Consider the following 15,211-nt stretch of genomic DNA (forward strand, 5'->3'; position numbering starts at 1 on the left):
CTGATGCTTCCTAAGGGGGGGGTGGGGGGGTGGGGGAAATGGGGTCTTTGCTCACTTTAGTTGAGCTTATATGTGATGCTGATACAACAAAAAGTCTGTGCTGTATTTATACTAGGCTTGAGGGAATGATGCTCTGTCGCGTGCATGCGTGTGACTTCTCTGGACTACAGTTCAAAAATACACATTGGAGAAACTCTTTTCACATAAAAGGAGATGGGTTTACATATATTAACTACAGATATTTATACAGAGGAGGAAGTAGGACTTCAGTTTCAGGACTCTTACATAGGTAGTGTCTTTGAAGTCAAGGTTTGATGCACTTCTGACTCACTAAGATGAAAGACCTGGTATTCTCACGAAGACTTGCTTAGCTGTGCAAAGTGTCGCTGGGGCCGAGTTCACAGGCAGGCTGCGAAAACTTAACAGAATGGACCGTCTCCTGTGTAAGTGCCTGCCTGGAAAGTAATGCCATGGCCTCTGTGAGAAACTCTGTTCTTGCTGTGATGATAGCATTGGTGGGGTGTGCCTTCAGCATGCCTTTTCTTTTGTGATAGTCTACTCTTTCATTCACATAGTTCTCCTTCATCTCTTACTCCTTAGATCTCTCTGCTGCAACCCATATCCTCCTTTCTCTTTCCTCCAGAGTTGAATTCCTGTGTCCAGTTTTACTCCAGCCTTCCAAGGAAGGCTGACAGTTGACTGGAGGGAGTGGGAAAGAAAGGCGACAGGAAGGTTGTGCTTGTAAAAGCTAGTGTCATGCTCTGCCTTAGGACATGTTGGCGACTGATGGTTGTCCTGTTGTGATTAGTGGGGCTCTGCCTACATCAGAAGGTAGCATAGTCTGAAGCCACTATCTGTGGAAGGAACTTATTCACCAGAAGAAGAAAGCAAGCACATTTATTTGCAGATGTTTGATCATGTGTAGGGGTGGCTTTTTGTGCATTGGTCTGCAGTTGTATTTATTGAAGCTGTACATGACAAATTATATAGAGAGTAGGCTGAGACTACTAAGTAGAATATTTCTATGTACTACTTCAGCTGTGTTTGTTGTTTTATAACGATATCTGTGTTATTTGACCATCAGAGACACAGATTTCCTTTAAACTGGAAAGAAAAACTGAGGTTCCCACGGTGTCTGAAAGACTGTACATCCTGCCTCAAACTCTCTTGCTAAACGATGTCTCGGTCCACTTTAAAAGCGTTCGAAGCAGGAGCTTAAACTAAAGCCTTGCTTTCATGTTGCATAGCAGGTACAATGCTGCATGTAGACAGCCTGCTGAAATCAATGATACTGCACTGGGGAGGGTGAAATAAAGTCTTTGCTAATAGCTATTTGGAAGTTCTGTTTATTCATCAAATCCTGCCAAGTGTGTATTGAAGCACTAGCAGGTTTCCTGTTTGCTTCTGACATTTTGTGTCCCTTGGAGGTGAGTTTGGGGTTTTTTGTAGTTTAGGTTTGGGATTGGGGTTTTTCTTGTTTCTCTTTTGGCATAAGAGACCACTGTTAGTCACCTGGTTGACAGAATTGACACTGCTATAATTGCAACAGTCGTATGAACAGCTTTATTTTAACCTGTTAGCTGTAGCTTCATTTCCCAGACAGCTGCTGAGGTATGCAGGGGAATACTAGGTGACCTTGCCACTGTTGAAACTCCTTCCAGGACTGCATTGGCTGGTTTTGGAGCATATACCCTTCCATTGTCCTTAGTGCTTGCAAAAGCAAGAATTTTTGATGAAACCAAAGGGTGAGGAGAGGTGCATGTGTTCTACAAGAAAGTGGACTTTCAAGTACTGATAACTTTACCCAAGGAAAGAAGCTTAAGGGCATATTTATGTGCTGCAGTTTGTGCCTTTGAAAATCTTTTATGATCATTAAAGAGTAGAATGAAGACTTTGATATATTGTGTTTTGAGAACTGGAGTACTTTATAGTTTCATTTTAACTGCTATTTTTAGGAGTCTAGCTTTTTTGCACCCAAAGTAGCATCCTATTTTTCCCTTGTCAAATAAGGCTATAACAATCTAAAGTATTAACACAAATGAAAGCTCTGAAGAAAGTTATTAAGATATATGTTTTAAGCGTGGGCATTAGTGTTTTTCATCTCAGTGACTTGACTTTATTGTGCTCATAGAAAAACAATTCTCTAATATTTTCATTCTGATAGTTTCATTAAGCATGAATTCCTGTTTTACAAGACTAACTTACTGCAAAATACCGAGGATATGGAATTCTGCTATTTCTATGCATTCTACTATGGCAAAATTAATATCAAGACTAAATTAAGGGAATCCAGTTTGTGTAATGGAAGCAATGATGGAGCTTTTGGGATCAGTTTGGGATTCCAGAATTTAGAGCACATTACTGAGCCAGCAAGCTATATAAATGTAATTTAATTTACAATCTTTATTTTGTAAGTCGTATATAATCTTTTCAGCAGCAGCCAAATTCAGCATACTTTTAAGTTGCATTTGTCCTGCATTTCTTTCCTTAGGGAGATGTGGCATTTTGCTCAATGAGAAAATGTGACCAACCTTCCAATAGCTGATCCAGATTAAGTAATAATTAGATATAATTACTGTTCCTAGGGGGAAAGTAATTCTGCCTTATTGAAATTCTTTTATCTTCAATTAACCTACTCTGTTCTTACTGGAAATATTAAGTGAAGTGCCATCTTGCTCTAGGCACTTCTTCCAAAGCTGCTAACATTTATTTAATTTGCCACCACTGCTCAGTTTTTGCAGTCTAGTGAGCCCCTTGTGTGTAGGTGGCACCAGTAAGGAGGAGTGTGTACTTGAATAGCACTGGACTTGCTGAACACCTTGTTAGAGCAGCCTTCCATCCCGTTCATCTGCTTCTGTACGGATCGATGAGGGGGGTTGGTGACCCGCTTTTCTGTCCTCTCCCTATATCTTGCATTAGATTTCACAGGGTTGTGGAAGAGGAGGAGTGATAATAATTTCTTTCTCTTTCTCTTTTTCTGCCTAGTAATGAACTAGGTTTTATTACTTCTGCTGCTCATGGGATCTCTTGTGTAACTTTTGTTCCATTTTCATAGAGCAACAATAACCTTGCTTGGCATTAACAGATCCAATGCATATGTGATGTGCAGGTTATTTGGAATTTAGAGGTCAGACCCAGAGTTTTCTGGCAGAACAGGTGTCCAGGAGAGGAAAGACTAGAGCCTGAGGGACGCTGTCTAGCTCAGTTCTAGTTTAGGTTTGTTTGGATACACCTTCTCGTTAGAAAAACATCCTTCTTTCTGTGCTGACAAACTGTATGTTGAATGTGTCTATGGTTTTGACTACAAGTATAAACCTAAAACTATTTTGAAATGGTCAGCTGGTAAAGTGTGGGATACAACTGGCTTCAGAACTGAAACAGGTTTATGTTGCAGCAATTTATCCTGGGGACTTTGATTTCATTTCAATTAACAGAATCTATTTTTTTATGCTTACAAACCCATTAAGTTAGTTGGGTAGTCAACGTCATTCTTCATTCCCTGCTTCTTGTTTTCTCACTGTTCTTTATCATTCTGTACAGAGTAAATCTAATCCAGTATATTTCTGGATGTAGCTTGATCATATGGGCTAGCACTCTGCTGTCTTCTGGGGGGAGGATGTAAAGAACTGTTAAGCCCTTTAAATAGACTAAGGTGATAATTTAGTATAGTCAGCCATACCCCGCTAGCTAACATAGCAATGCACTGACAAAGCCAAAAATTAAAGCAAACGGTAAAGTTTAGTCTTAAGGAAAATTTATCCACAGATCTCAACGAGCCTTAAACAAGTAAATATAAGGAGCAAAATTGTCTTCTGTTAATTCATGTTGACGAAATTTCCCAAAACTGGCTCATCTATAGAAGAGAACATCAGATCCTCAGCATCTTCTTATCCAGGTAGTCATTTGTGTCCTGCACCTGCTAGCACAATTGTGAATTTTAGGCTGGAAAAATCATGTGTGGATGTTTGGCAACTGCTGGTAACTGAATTTGGGGGACCATTTATTTTGACGATACTTAGAATAAGGATGACTGTAAAAGCCAAATGCATCCATATCTTAGGCCTGAAAACTTTTAATTTTTGACCTTACTTGTTCTCTTTGCCATTTAGCTTGTCTTAGTTTTCATTAGTAGCTTCTCAGTCCAAAGTGTAGTGTGTCATTTTTATTGAGAAAAAACTAGCTTTCAGAAATATGTTATACACCCTACAAATTAAGCACTAATTCCAGCTAGCACATCTTAAAGTGTGACACTGGCAACCTTTTACATGTTTATCATCAGTTGTGCTGTTTTAATAGTGACTTCACATCAGAAAGCACTTATGTCAACAGGTTGTTTAAGGAAGATAGCTTCTTTTTCCTCCTGTTTGCTAAACAAATATTAATTTACTGTACTACCTCAGTCTGTATCTTGCCTGCCAGCTAACTTTTTGAAGTCTGCATTGCAGAAGTTCACAGTGGTGCCCTTTGGGACCAGGTGACCTGGGAGGAAATATCCCACTACTGGAGTAATTGACAAAGTTATGTTTTCCGTGTATTTTTGAGAGGGTTTTTCGCTAGCCAATTTCAGTTTTAAGGACACAACTGAGGCTTTCTTTTGAGGCTTTTTTTGAGGTTCCTTTTTAAATTACATGTCACTTGAAAATTTTTATTGCTTGGAGACTGATATTTTGAGCATGGTGTTGTAGCCAAGGAAATAAATAATTTTGAGGTTTTCCCTTCCCAGAACTCTGTCCATCTTTAAGGTCTTGAGGGTAATAGTTAGCTCCTGATAGGTGCTTGCTGCTGCTTTTGGAAAGGAAAAGAGAAAGCACTAAGGGAAGGTTTTTTTCTTTTCTCCCTTTTTTTTTTTTTTTAAAGTATCACTTCCTGGTTTTCTTTTAAAATGCAGCTACTATCTGTTGGCTACAATAGAAGTGATATATTGGAAACAGATGGCACACCTATGCAAAAGACTTAAACCTGATGCATGGACACACATCCATCAGGAGCCTTGAGAGAGCTTAGTCTATTGTATGGTGACCACCAGTTGAGTATTCAAAGACAAAACATACTAAGATCATTTCAGTCCATCTTGCATATCTCTTGAGTGTGTCTGGTACTCATCTGCATAAGCAAAAGTGTGGTCATTCCTATAAATGACAGTTGGAGTGTTTATATTACAGTCCTGTGTTTTATAAGTGCTCTTGCGAAATTACTGCAGTTGATTCTAGAATGTATTCCAACTAATGGAAAACTTTACAACCTGTAACTTGTTGACAAATCAAAAGTTGACCTGAATTTCTACCAGATGCAGTCTCCTTGGTTGACAGACATTGACAGCACTAAAACATTGGAGTAGGACCTAATGGAATTAATTCACTGTGTACAGTTGGGTATTTTTAACATGTTCTGTTCCCATAAAATGGGTTGTGCGGTTTCACTCTGTGATAGTGTTTTATGCTTCTAATGTGGGGGACAAATACATGTCAGTCTGCTATCAGAAGACAAATCTGTATTGGAAACTAACTAGAGTCTTTTTGTTGTCTTCTTTCCTTTTAGTACTGGATGAATGAATATACTTCTTCCCTTGGAATTGGAGTGTTCCATTCAGGTATAGAGGTGTATGGCCGAGGTATGTACAAGAAAAACATAACTTGGTCTTTGTTCCAGTAATGCTGTTATTTAAAAAACATTTTTTAGGTAGTGGAGGAAGTCTGGCTTTTGAAACCTCTTCATCAGTTTTCTCCTTAAAGTTCTCATCCCTTCTGCCTCTGGAAATTATTATTCTCGGATACAAATAATCTGGTAGTCATCTTTGATTCTTGTATAAGGCTATGCAACTATGAAAAAGGGTGCAATTTATTCTGCTAGGCATAGAAATCTTTATTTTAGGTTTTGAAATACCTATTGTTAAAACAAATGTATCCTTCATGTAAGCATGGTTGAGTCGTGTTGTATTCTACCAGCACTTAGTGCAGGGAGTTAATTTTTAACTGCAGAAACAATAGTCTGTTGCAGATGGGCACTTAAAAGTGCATGATGCTCAGGGAAAACTGTCTATTCGTTATTGGTAGGTTGGTTTCTTTTAGAGAGACAGTTTCTTTAAAAGATATCTCCTACGTACTGTTTACAAAACATGCACTTGTGTGAAATACAGCAATACAGTACAATTTTGCTGAATAGGTGTTACTCTGGAGATGCAGCTTCCTGATCTGCTCAGGCCACTTTGAATCCCCACTGCAGCCAGAAGGCATTCCTGAGCAGGCTTTAGCTCAGGCTCGCATCTGAGGTGCTCCTGCCTACCAGCATAACGATGCTCAGAGGTGATGGTGTTCCTAAAAGTAGTCCATTTAAATAAGAAAAATTTATTTTTTCGGAACATGTTTGGAGGTGAAGTGAAGCAGCAAAAGGTGTGGCATGCGATCCAAAGACCGCATTACACAAAGTTATCTTAAACTATAGATGTTTTAGCTACTACAGTCACATTTTAACTGAGTTTACAAGTGTTATCCAAGAAACAAAATGACAAAATACAATGTTTATTGTTAAAGCTTTTTTGGATTTCTTTTAGTCCAAACCAGAAAGACCTGACTCTTGACAGTGCTGTGCCTGAAACCTAGTTCTTGAGCTGAGCCAAATACATGTGCCTCCCTTCCTGTTCAGATTATAACAGCTTTCTTGTATAGCAGGTCATACCCTGCTAGAACAATGACTTGCATTTTTCAAAGTACATCAAACTTTATTTATTAACCTGTTGTGAAAAAGATTATCCACAAAACTGAATGCTAGACTTGGATAATATGTTACAGGTTTTGAGGAAAGGAAGCATGAAGTCATGCCTAAAGCTTTTTGTTGCACTCAGGGTGTGGCATGCTGTGTTATCTTACAGACACAGAAGGAAGCTAAAGCACACCATGATATTTTCATGTACTGTAAGTGCTTATGCCAGCAGATGCTACGTGCAGACTTCAGATACATGCACTGGTTTACTTTCTTCTTATAGTAAAGAACTCGGAACAGTTGAACTCTTGCAAATCAAGAAATTAAAAAAGCCTATTAGGCCAGTACACTCTGCCATACTTTTAGCTGTAGTGCACACTGAATAGAAGTGACCTTTTATTTTAAAGACAAATGTGTATAAAGAGCATTGGTAGGATTTTTACAATTTAACTTGTAAATCCTCACTTATACACCAAAACCAATATATGCTTACTATAAAGTTACTCAAGTTAAACCTGTACACTGCTGTAGGAAATTTCCTGGTAGTTTTTACTTAGGTTGACTAGTAACTAACAAAACCATTCATTCCCAGCTCCTTTTCTTACCCATGTAAAAAAAGATGTCTGGTTTCTAGCTTTAGATCCTTGTGAAGTGATCTTCCAGACAGTGAGTCTGCTGGTTTTTACTGTCATTGTATGCCATTTTTTGTTAAATCTGAGCTTTCTCTTTCAGAATTTGCCTATGGTGGTCATCCATACCCTTTTTCTGGAATATTTGAAATTTCACCAGGAAATGCTTCTGAGCTAGGAGAAACATTTAAATTTAAGTAAGAAAGATACCTATTTTCTTGCTTTTGAGAAGGCATATTAAAAAGACAACTTGTTACGTTTATTTTTGAGAATAGATGTGTTGAATGATACTACAGGATTTCTGACTTTCTGAGAAATTAGTGTGTTTACTGAGAAATGAAAGATGGACAGAGGTGATGAGACAGTGAAGTGTCTACAGCAAAGAACATTATTTTTAGCATGCTTTAACTTCCTTAAACATGTACAAATTACGTGGACTTGTGGCTAGCTTTTGTTATTCATATGGTATATACAATGGGGTAACTTTTTCAAGGTAGTGAAATTTTTATTCAAGAGAAAATGCTGAAAAATGTTCCTCTTCAATGTTTCCCCATGTATCTCTCCCACTTTCTGAGTGTGATTGCCTTGACCCTTCCCTGCATTACAAGCTCTTGCCTGTTCTCAGACGTCTCTTAGAAACAATATCCTTTGGTGAGGAGGGGAAAATTGCAGTTTGTCAGAGTTAAGTTGCAAAGAACTTAATATGATAAAGATGAAAAGTGGTGCTGTAGAAGGAATCCATGTTATTCTAGGAGGGCAGAAGGATCTCGCCACTGACAGTGGGGTGTCTTTTGAGCAATGTATGACAATAACCCACCTGTATCATGGAAGCCTGATCACCTTCTACTCTGTTTTTCTTCTAGAGAGGCTGTGGTTCTAGGCAGTACTGACTTTATGGAAGATGATGTAGAAAAAATAGTAGAAGAGCTTGGAAAAGAATTCAAAGGAAATGCTTATCACCTAATGCACAAAAACTGCAATCACTTTTCTTCCGCTTTATCTGAGGTAAACAAACATGAAGGCCTCTAGAAAGGTGCTTCCCAGGTGGCTACAGACCATCATCTCCTTCCCGTCCTTTGGAATGTTTGGCCTAGTTTCCAGCTTCCTATCTGTGTTACCTTGTGCAAATGTCACCATTTTTCAGGTTTTATTTTTGCTTATGTCCAAAGCACAAGATTTTGCTGTCAAAAATGCTAAATGTTATTGTCATACATAGTTTCTGTTTGAGCAGGGGTGCGTTCCTAACTGAGACCTAGTAAATAAAGCATTAACAGGATTTCAGAATCATTTCGGGTACTTCAGAGATCACTACTGAAGATAAAAGCATGTGTTATTTTTATCAGTATTTCCCCACAGAGCCATCACACTGAAAATAATTTCTAAAGTTATGACCTGCTGTTAAAGAATAACAAAGGCATTGAAGTTTCACAGACAGTGTTAATCTTCTGCTTGAGAGGCTTTTGTCAAGTTATTGCTCTGCCCTCACCTGCATCCTAGTCATCTAGATACCTGAATGGTCGTGCAAAGTAGCTGACTTGGGAGTTGAATGGGCTTCGCTTTTTCCTCTCAGCTTTATTTTAACATGGTTGGTTTTCCAATATGATTGAATGCCTGACCACTCACATGTGTATTAACATGAGGGAAAGGGTAAGGAACCCAGGACAAAGAAGGGAATGGCAGTTGTGATTTTTATTGGTAGTTGGCAATCTGTGCTTCTCAGAATTTATTCTAATGTTTCATTGAAGCACTCCAAAAAAGGGATGGCTATTTTTTCCACGGTGAACTTCCATAAATTCTTTTTTTAAGTAGTTAATGGAACACATTGTATAGCCTGTGTTTTCTGTAAACTGTTTGATCTTCCAGTGGTATTGGAAAATGTTATTGAGATGATTCATGTGCAGTGGTGGTACAAGTAGGGTAAGACACTGACAATGTTGCAGCTGGCATGAAATCTGGCCTGTATGGACAGGCCAGGTATGTGCCATATTCTTCAGCCGCATGGTCATGTTGTTTCTATTTTATGTCTTGTCCTATTTAATGTTTTCAAATCGACTATAGAAACAAAGATATAATTACAAGTTAAATACTGCTCAGTTACAGCAGAGTAATGATCCCATTAGCTATGATTTTCTCCAGATTTGCACTGCAGTAAGTAATACCGGAAGTTAACATGGAGGTAGTTAAGTAAAATGGCTCACCCCTTGAATAGTGACAACAAAACCATTTAATGACTAACGTACAATAAGAAGTATTTAATGCAGCTTTATATGTTTTTGAGGAGTTGAAATCAGCTTTGCATTGAAGGGCTTCCCTTGTTCCAGTGACCCTAAGTGTGTGTGTGCTTGGCCTGTGTGCTCTAAGATAGTGATGTCCTGTGCAAAGTCATCAGAGACTATCACAGTGAATAGCCTCAGCTGTATGCGTAACTCCACACAACTGCAGCACTGACACTGTCTTTTCCACCACTTGATTTCAGGATGCTTTTTTGTAATAGTAAGATTTCTCCTGCAATTTCTGTTTCTGAGTAATTAGGGGTAAATAGAAAGCATACCTTAACTCATTTCTGTGCCTTTTATAGAAGTTGTTGAAAAAGAGTGAGGTGGTTATGCTTTTCAGGACTTCTAAAAAAAAATGTAGAACCATGCGTCAAACTCTCACAGTGGAAACAAGTCTCCTTGTGTGACTTGGGATGCTGCTTTTACTGATGGAGAAAGTTGTCTTGGTATACCTAGCTTGAGTGCTTCTTGACTGCCACCCATGATACATAAATCATAAGGCTGCTGCAGCCTTTGCTTTTTATTTACAGTACTGTAAGTTTTGTTACTGCTGAATCCAGAAGACAAATTAATTCTTTCTTTTCGCTTCCCCCCTAGATTCTGTGTGGAAAAGAGATTCCACGATGGGTGAATCGCCTTGCCTACTTCAGCTCTTGTATACCGTTTCTCCAGAGCTGTCTGCCAAAGGAGTGGCTAACTCCTGCCGCCCTCCAGTCTAGTGTTAGCCAGGAGCTACACGATGAGCTGGAGGAAGCTGAGGATGCAGCAGCATCAGCTTCCTTGGCAAGCTCAGCATCTGGGTCTAGAACTGGACGCCACACCAAATTATAAGTCCTCCTCCAAAGTAACAAATGGTTTGAAATACTTCAGTTTAATCTCTTCAGCAATTGACTTCCTGACAGAACACGAGAGCTGACTCTAGAACATTGGTTTTATATGCAAAAAAGGCTCTCATCAAGCCCTGTTTCAGCTCAGGATTATTTATGTAGTGAAAAGAATTGCTGGGAGAAAAGGGAAGGAAGGAATTTGTGTGAAGCCACCCTTTTCATTTTCACCTGTTTGGTAGACCTGGGTTAACTTAACATCTTGTATAAAGCAGAATTTAAATTATTTGTTTACAGTATTGTGTACTGCTGTTTACAAGTCCTGTAAGGACTCCTTCCATCATTTAAGAAGAGAGAATTTGAGTTTGATTAACTGTTGGTATAATTCAAAAGCAATGGTATCATGCCCTGGATGAACTCTCCCCATTTTGTTTTCAAGACTTAAGGCAGGTGAACATTAAATTTCTGAGAAATGCCAGAAACTGCTGAATATTATAGATGTGAACAGGGTACTGTGCGCTTGAAGTGGCTGATGTAAGCAGGTAGATTCCAGGATGTAAGGAGACTGGTTTTGTCTAAGATCTGTTTTTAGAAGTATGACCTCTACATTAATGAAACTGTGGATTTTTGCACATATGAAGGGAAATTTCTATCTCATTGCAATGCACATTGATCCCTTTTTTTTAACTCAGCCATGTAGTTTGCATCCTATCTTCTGTCTGTATTTACAGTCTACTTCAACCACGATTTAGACATGTGAATATCATCTGTTAAAAGCATCAACGAATTTTTCACTGTTTGCTTTACTTGATTTCAAACTTGTATATGCAAGTTAGTACTTGTATTCTATTTTTTTGTTTCATGTAGTTTGGAATAGTGTAATACGAGCCATTTATGGTTGGGGAATGGCCTTGCTTTCTGCTGCTGATTTTGCTTCATTTGAGTTTGTAAACATTTGTGTCCTTTTTTTTTAGCTATAAATTACTGCCCAGTTGTGCATATCTGCACAAATTATAGAGAAATCCTAATTTATTTTCCCACAGTCTCTGTCTGTGGCATTAACTTTCTTGTCAGATGTAATGAAGAAAAACCTGAAAATTGCTTATGCACCTGCGTGTTTACACAGCAGAACCCACTAATCTGCACACATAATTATATCTGAAGGTAAGAGATATTATTTTCGAAAACACAGAAGTATGTTTGCTGGTAGATTATAATTAGAGCTAAATTAGTGATCAGAATATATAATGGAATGCCTTATTCTTGTTCACTTACCAAGAGAATTAATGGTTCTTCCAGTCATTAGTGTAAATTAGTGAGGTTCTATTGTGCACATAAGGATACAGTAGCACAAACATGAGGGAGGTGAGCTTGTGTATTTTGTAAGACTTGCTGCCTTAAACTAACAAAAACTGTACCATCTGTAAACTGATCAGCTCACAAAGTGTGCATTACTAGAAGTATAAATGATTCTTCCAAGCTTTATTTTCAGTCTGTTGCTGGGTTTAGTTTTTCCATTAAGTGAAATACTGACTCTACAGTTTCTGCTGTTTAAAAGGAAAAAGTCCTCTTAGGAGACAAGAATGCTTCCATGTTATGAATGCTCCTAGCCATGAGTAGTCGGTGCCATTGAACCCTACAGGAAGGTGCAGTAGGTTGTACTGTAGTAAGAATTCTTATGATCACCGCCTCCGACTCACATTGAAAATGAGCGGAGGTTTTTGTGCTAGCAGTTGGGTTGAATCCTTTTTGAGACAGTCTTTAAGTTTTTTCACTCATCTTCTGGGATGCAGTGTAGGTACAGAGAGACACTCAGTTCTGGGGAAAAAAGCAAGTGGGACTCTTTTTGGAAAGAGTGCGATAATAGTACGAAGTCAGTTTTACTGTAGTTTGGTATGTGTTCTAATAATTTTTCTACCAAGTGGTAAATTCTTAATACTGACAAATCTACCACTAACTACATTCTCTGGTCTCCAGAAGCTGGATATACTGACTCCCTGTTGAGTGCTTTTTCACTTGAATCTCCTCCTTTTTTTTTTTTCCTGTAGTGAAAATGAATAAGGTGGTCTCCAGTCAACTCTCAAGCATTACAGAACTGAATCTCACACTACTTACAGCTAAGACAAGGCCGCAGACAGGTTATTTTGTCTCTGCTGTGCAGCTGTGTGGTAGTCATGTGACTTAAGTCTCTTGGCCGAGGCAGGTCCTTTATTTCAGCTCAGGGTTGAGGCCACTGATCTAGCAATGTACTGTAGCTTTTCCTAGGTTTTAGGAAAAATAAATAGAATGAATTTTCATTGCTACCTAACTTTTATGTACCAAAATCAGCTTTTTAGGCTTCTGATACATCCAGAGCGCTAGGTCACAAATCTCTACACCTTCATTAATACACACAACTACAGCATGTACAATGCAAGAACGTGACAGATCACAGCACAGTTTTTATTTAGAAGTAAAACTAAGACTATTTTTTATAAAGCAGACTGAAAAGTTTGTAACAAAAACATTCATTTTATTGGTAGCTGTACAGGTGAAAATACTGTCTTATGCTCCTTTTTTGTTTTGTTTTGTTTCAAAATCATCAATTTGTAAATCCTGTGAGGAAACTGACACCTGAACCCTGAAAGCTGTTGAGTATTGTATGAAAGCAAGTGGTACTGTAACTTCAGTTGCATGCTGTCAACTCAGCCTCCATTGGATGCCTCCAAGAAGTTGCCCTGCCAGTGGTTACTCCGATTTGTTAGCAATAGAGCAAGTTACCTTTCACCAGCATCACTGCCAAGCAGGGATTACTTTAGCCTACTAATGACCACACTGTGCTAGGACTAGAGCACTCCAAAATGCTGTGAGGAAGCTGGACACCTGTGGAGTCTTTTCCATCAAAACGGGTAGAAAAATATCACTACTTCAGGGTTCTACTCTGTTTACTTTCTCATTCTTGTTTAATTTTCTGTAAGATAGTAATTTTGATACATATTATATTCTTTAACTCAAAGTCATTTTATTTAAATGCCATTTTCGGTTCAGCAAGCCAAAAAAATCCAATGTACTGTCAATGTGCACCAGTAACTTCAGAGTGGCTTGGTAAATACATAGTTGCATTACTTCTAAAATTTGCAATGCAATTCCGATCACTATTGATACATGGTAATTTTCACTGTTGGAAGTTGGTTATAAGCTGAATATTCACTGATGCATTTTTTGTAAACTTGTATTCAAGTTTACTGTACTACATAGTATTTGTATAAAATTCAAAGAATTTTGACTTTTGTTACCTGTACATGGCAACAAGTTGTCTAGCATCTGAAACTTAAATCCATCAGTTTATTAAAAATACTTTTATAAAAAAAGACAGTTGGCTGTGTATGTTATTTCCCTGATACCTACAACTTGCTTTGTCAGCACTACCCAACATCTTGGTATCAAAGATCATCATCTTTGGTAAAACTATCCAGGGGTTTCCTCGAGTTAAACAGTTTGGTTTGTCTGAGGCCTTATTAAGACACTAGTTTTTAATAGACTAAATTCAAAGTGTGTTCAGATCTGGTGTGCTGACTACAGCTATTAGGGCATAAAACACTTAGGATATGCTTGGGATATATTGCAGATATGTGCCATGTTCTACAAATTTCTACAAAGCCCAGATTTGTAGTCTGGATGTGCACTAGACTAAGCAGCCGCAAGGCACATGGGGTCTGTAGTGCCTGTGCCTTGCCAGTTCCTTTGAGCAGAGTGGAAGGACCCAGATTACGGTGAAGTACCAGTGGCAACACCTGCCTACGCTTCTGCTACCCGTGCTGTGCTTGCTTCTGCAGCAGCAGTGCCACTGACTCAGACTGGAGAAACTCCCCTGGCTCTTTAATTAAAAAGCTGCCAAGCTATTTCCTGGACAGGGTGGCTCAGCACCCCTGCACAATTCTGTGGGGCAGTGGCACCTTGCTCGAAGCTGTGGTTGCTGTGGTGAGTAGAGCTGGCTGCTCCTCGCAGCCCTGCTTGCTGTGGGGTGCTGTGGGGCAGCTGCGCGGTGAGCCAGCTGCCAAAGTGAATTCCCCAGACATCCCCGAGCTCAGGCACCATGACTTGCTGGAGAAGCTGTCAAGGCAGAGGTGTGTTACCTTTTCAATGGGACCCTAATCGCTAGCAAAGCTGCAAGAGAGTTTGAGGAACTCATCCTGTTGGAGGGAAACGACAACTTTGACAGAAATCATCAGTTAAAATTGTAAATTCCAGATAAATTCACTTGTGGCATCCGATGGCCAAGAGTGCCTATCTGCTTCTAGGAAGGCAATCAATACACAAGAAATATATACTGCATTCTTTGTTAATGCGTGAGTAGCTGAGTTTAACTGAACTGTTCTTGAAAATAAAAATGTTTCAAGTGAAATTTCTAAAACAGTTTCTTCAGGCATGCAGGGTTTATGTTGCGAATTTGTCATCAGAACAGCTCCTCAATAGGCAAAGCTTTTTTATGGCTAAAGGCACCTTAGTCATATCACTCTTACCTAAATAAATATTTTCTTTCACAGTGCTTTATATAATACAATGAAAATGGCTATTGGACAGTTACTTTATCTGATACCCTTGGTTTGATCTAAATCAGATCATAAAAAACAACAAACTTTTCAATCTAACAACTTGTCAGGGAAGCTCATGGCATTGCTTTGGGAAAGTAGCTGTGCTCCACCAGTAACTGATTCCTCGAGTAGGAATCCTGTATTTCTCACATGATCTGGTCCACTAAAATTAGCATATCTCAAACTAAACCAGGTTCTGGCCATGACGA

At 38.8% G+C, this 15,211-nt stretch overlaps 1 protein-coding gene across 3 annotated transcripts in view; it reads left to right on the plus strand.

Moving 5' to 3' along the window:
• Positions 1 to 1,297: 1,297 nt before the first annotated feature.
• LOC113478051 (deubiquitinase DESI2) overlaps positions 1,298 to 15,211 on the plus strand; it is a 35,866-nt gene continuing 21,952 nt past the window's right edge. Inside the window, exons 1-5 of one of the 3 annotated variants that reach the window (XM_026844821.1) lie at positions 1,317 to 1,427; positions 5,539 to 5,611; positions 7,432 to 7,525; positions 8,192 to 8,333; positions 10,202 to 13,778. In XM_026844821.1, the coding sequence (XP_026700622.1) occupies positions 5,545 to 5,611; positions 7,432 to 7,525; positions 8,192 to 8,333; positions 10,202 to 10,435 (537 nt within the window). In that variant the 5' untranslated portion in view covers positions 1,317 to 1,427; positions 5,539 to 5,544 and the 3' untranslated portion in view covers positions 10,436 to 13,778. The other 2 variants (XR_003397997.1, XM_026844820.1) reach the window with 2 other exon arrangements.

The sequence above is a fragment of the Athene cunicularia genome (assembly GCF_003259725.1).
Source record: "Athene cunicularia isolate RWA chromosome 3 unlocalized genomic scaffold, athCun1 chr3_part1, whole genome shotgun sequence".
NCBI lineage: Eukaryota > Metazoa > Chordata > Aves > Strigiformes > Strigidae > Athene > Athene cunicularia.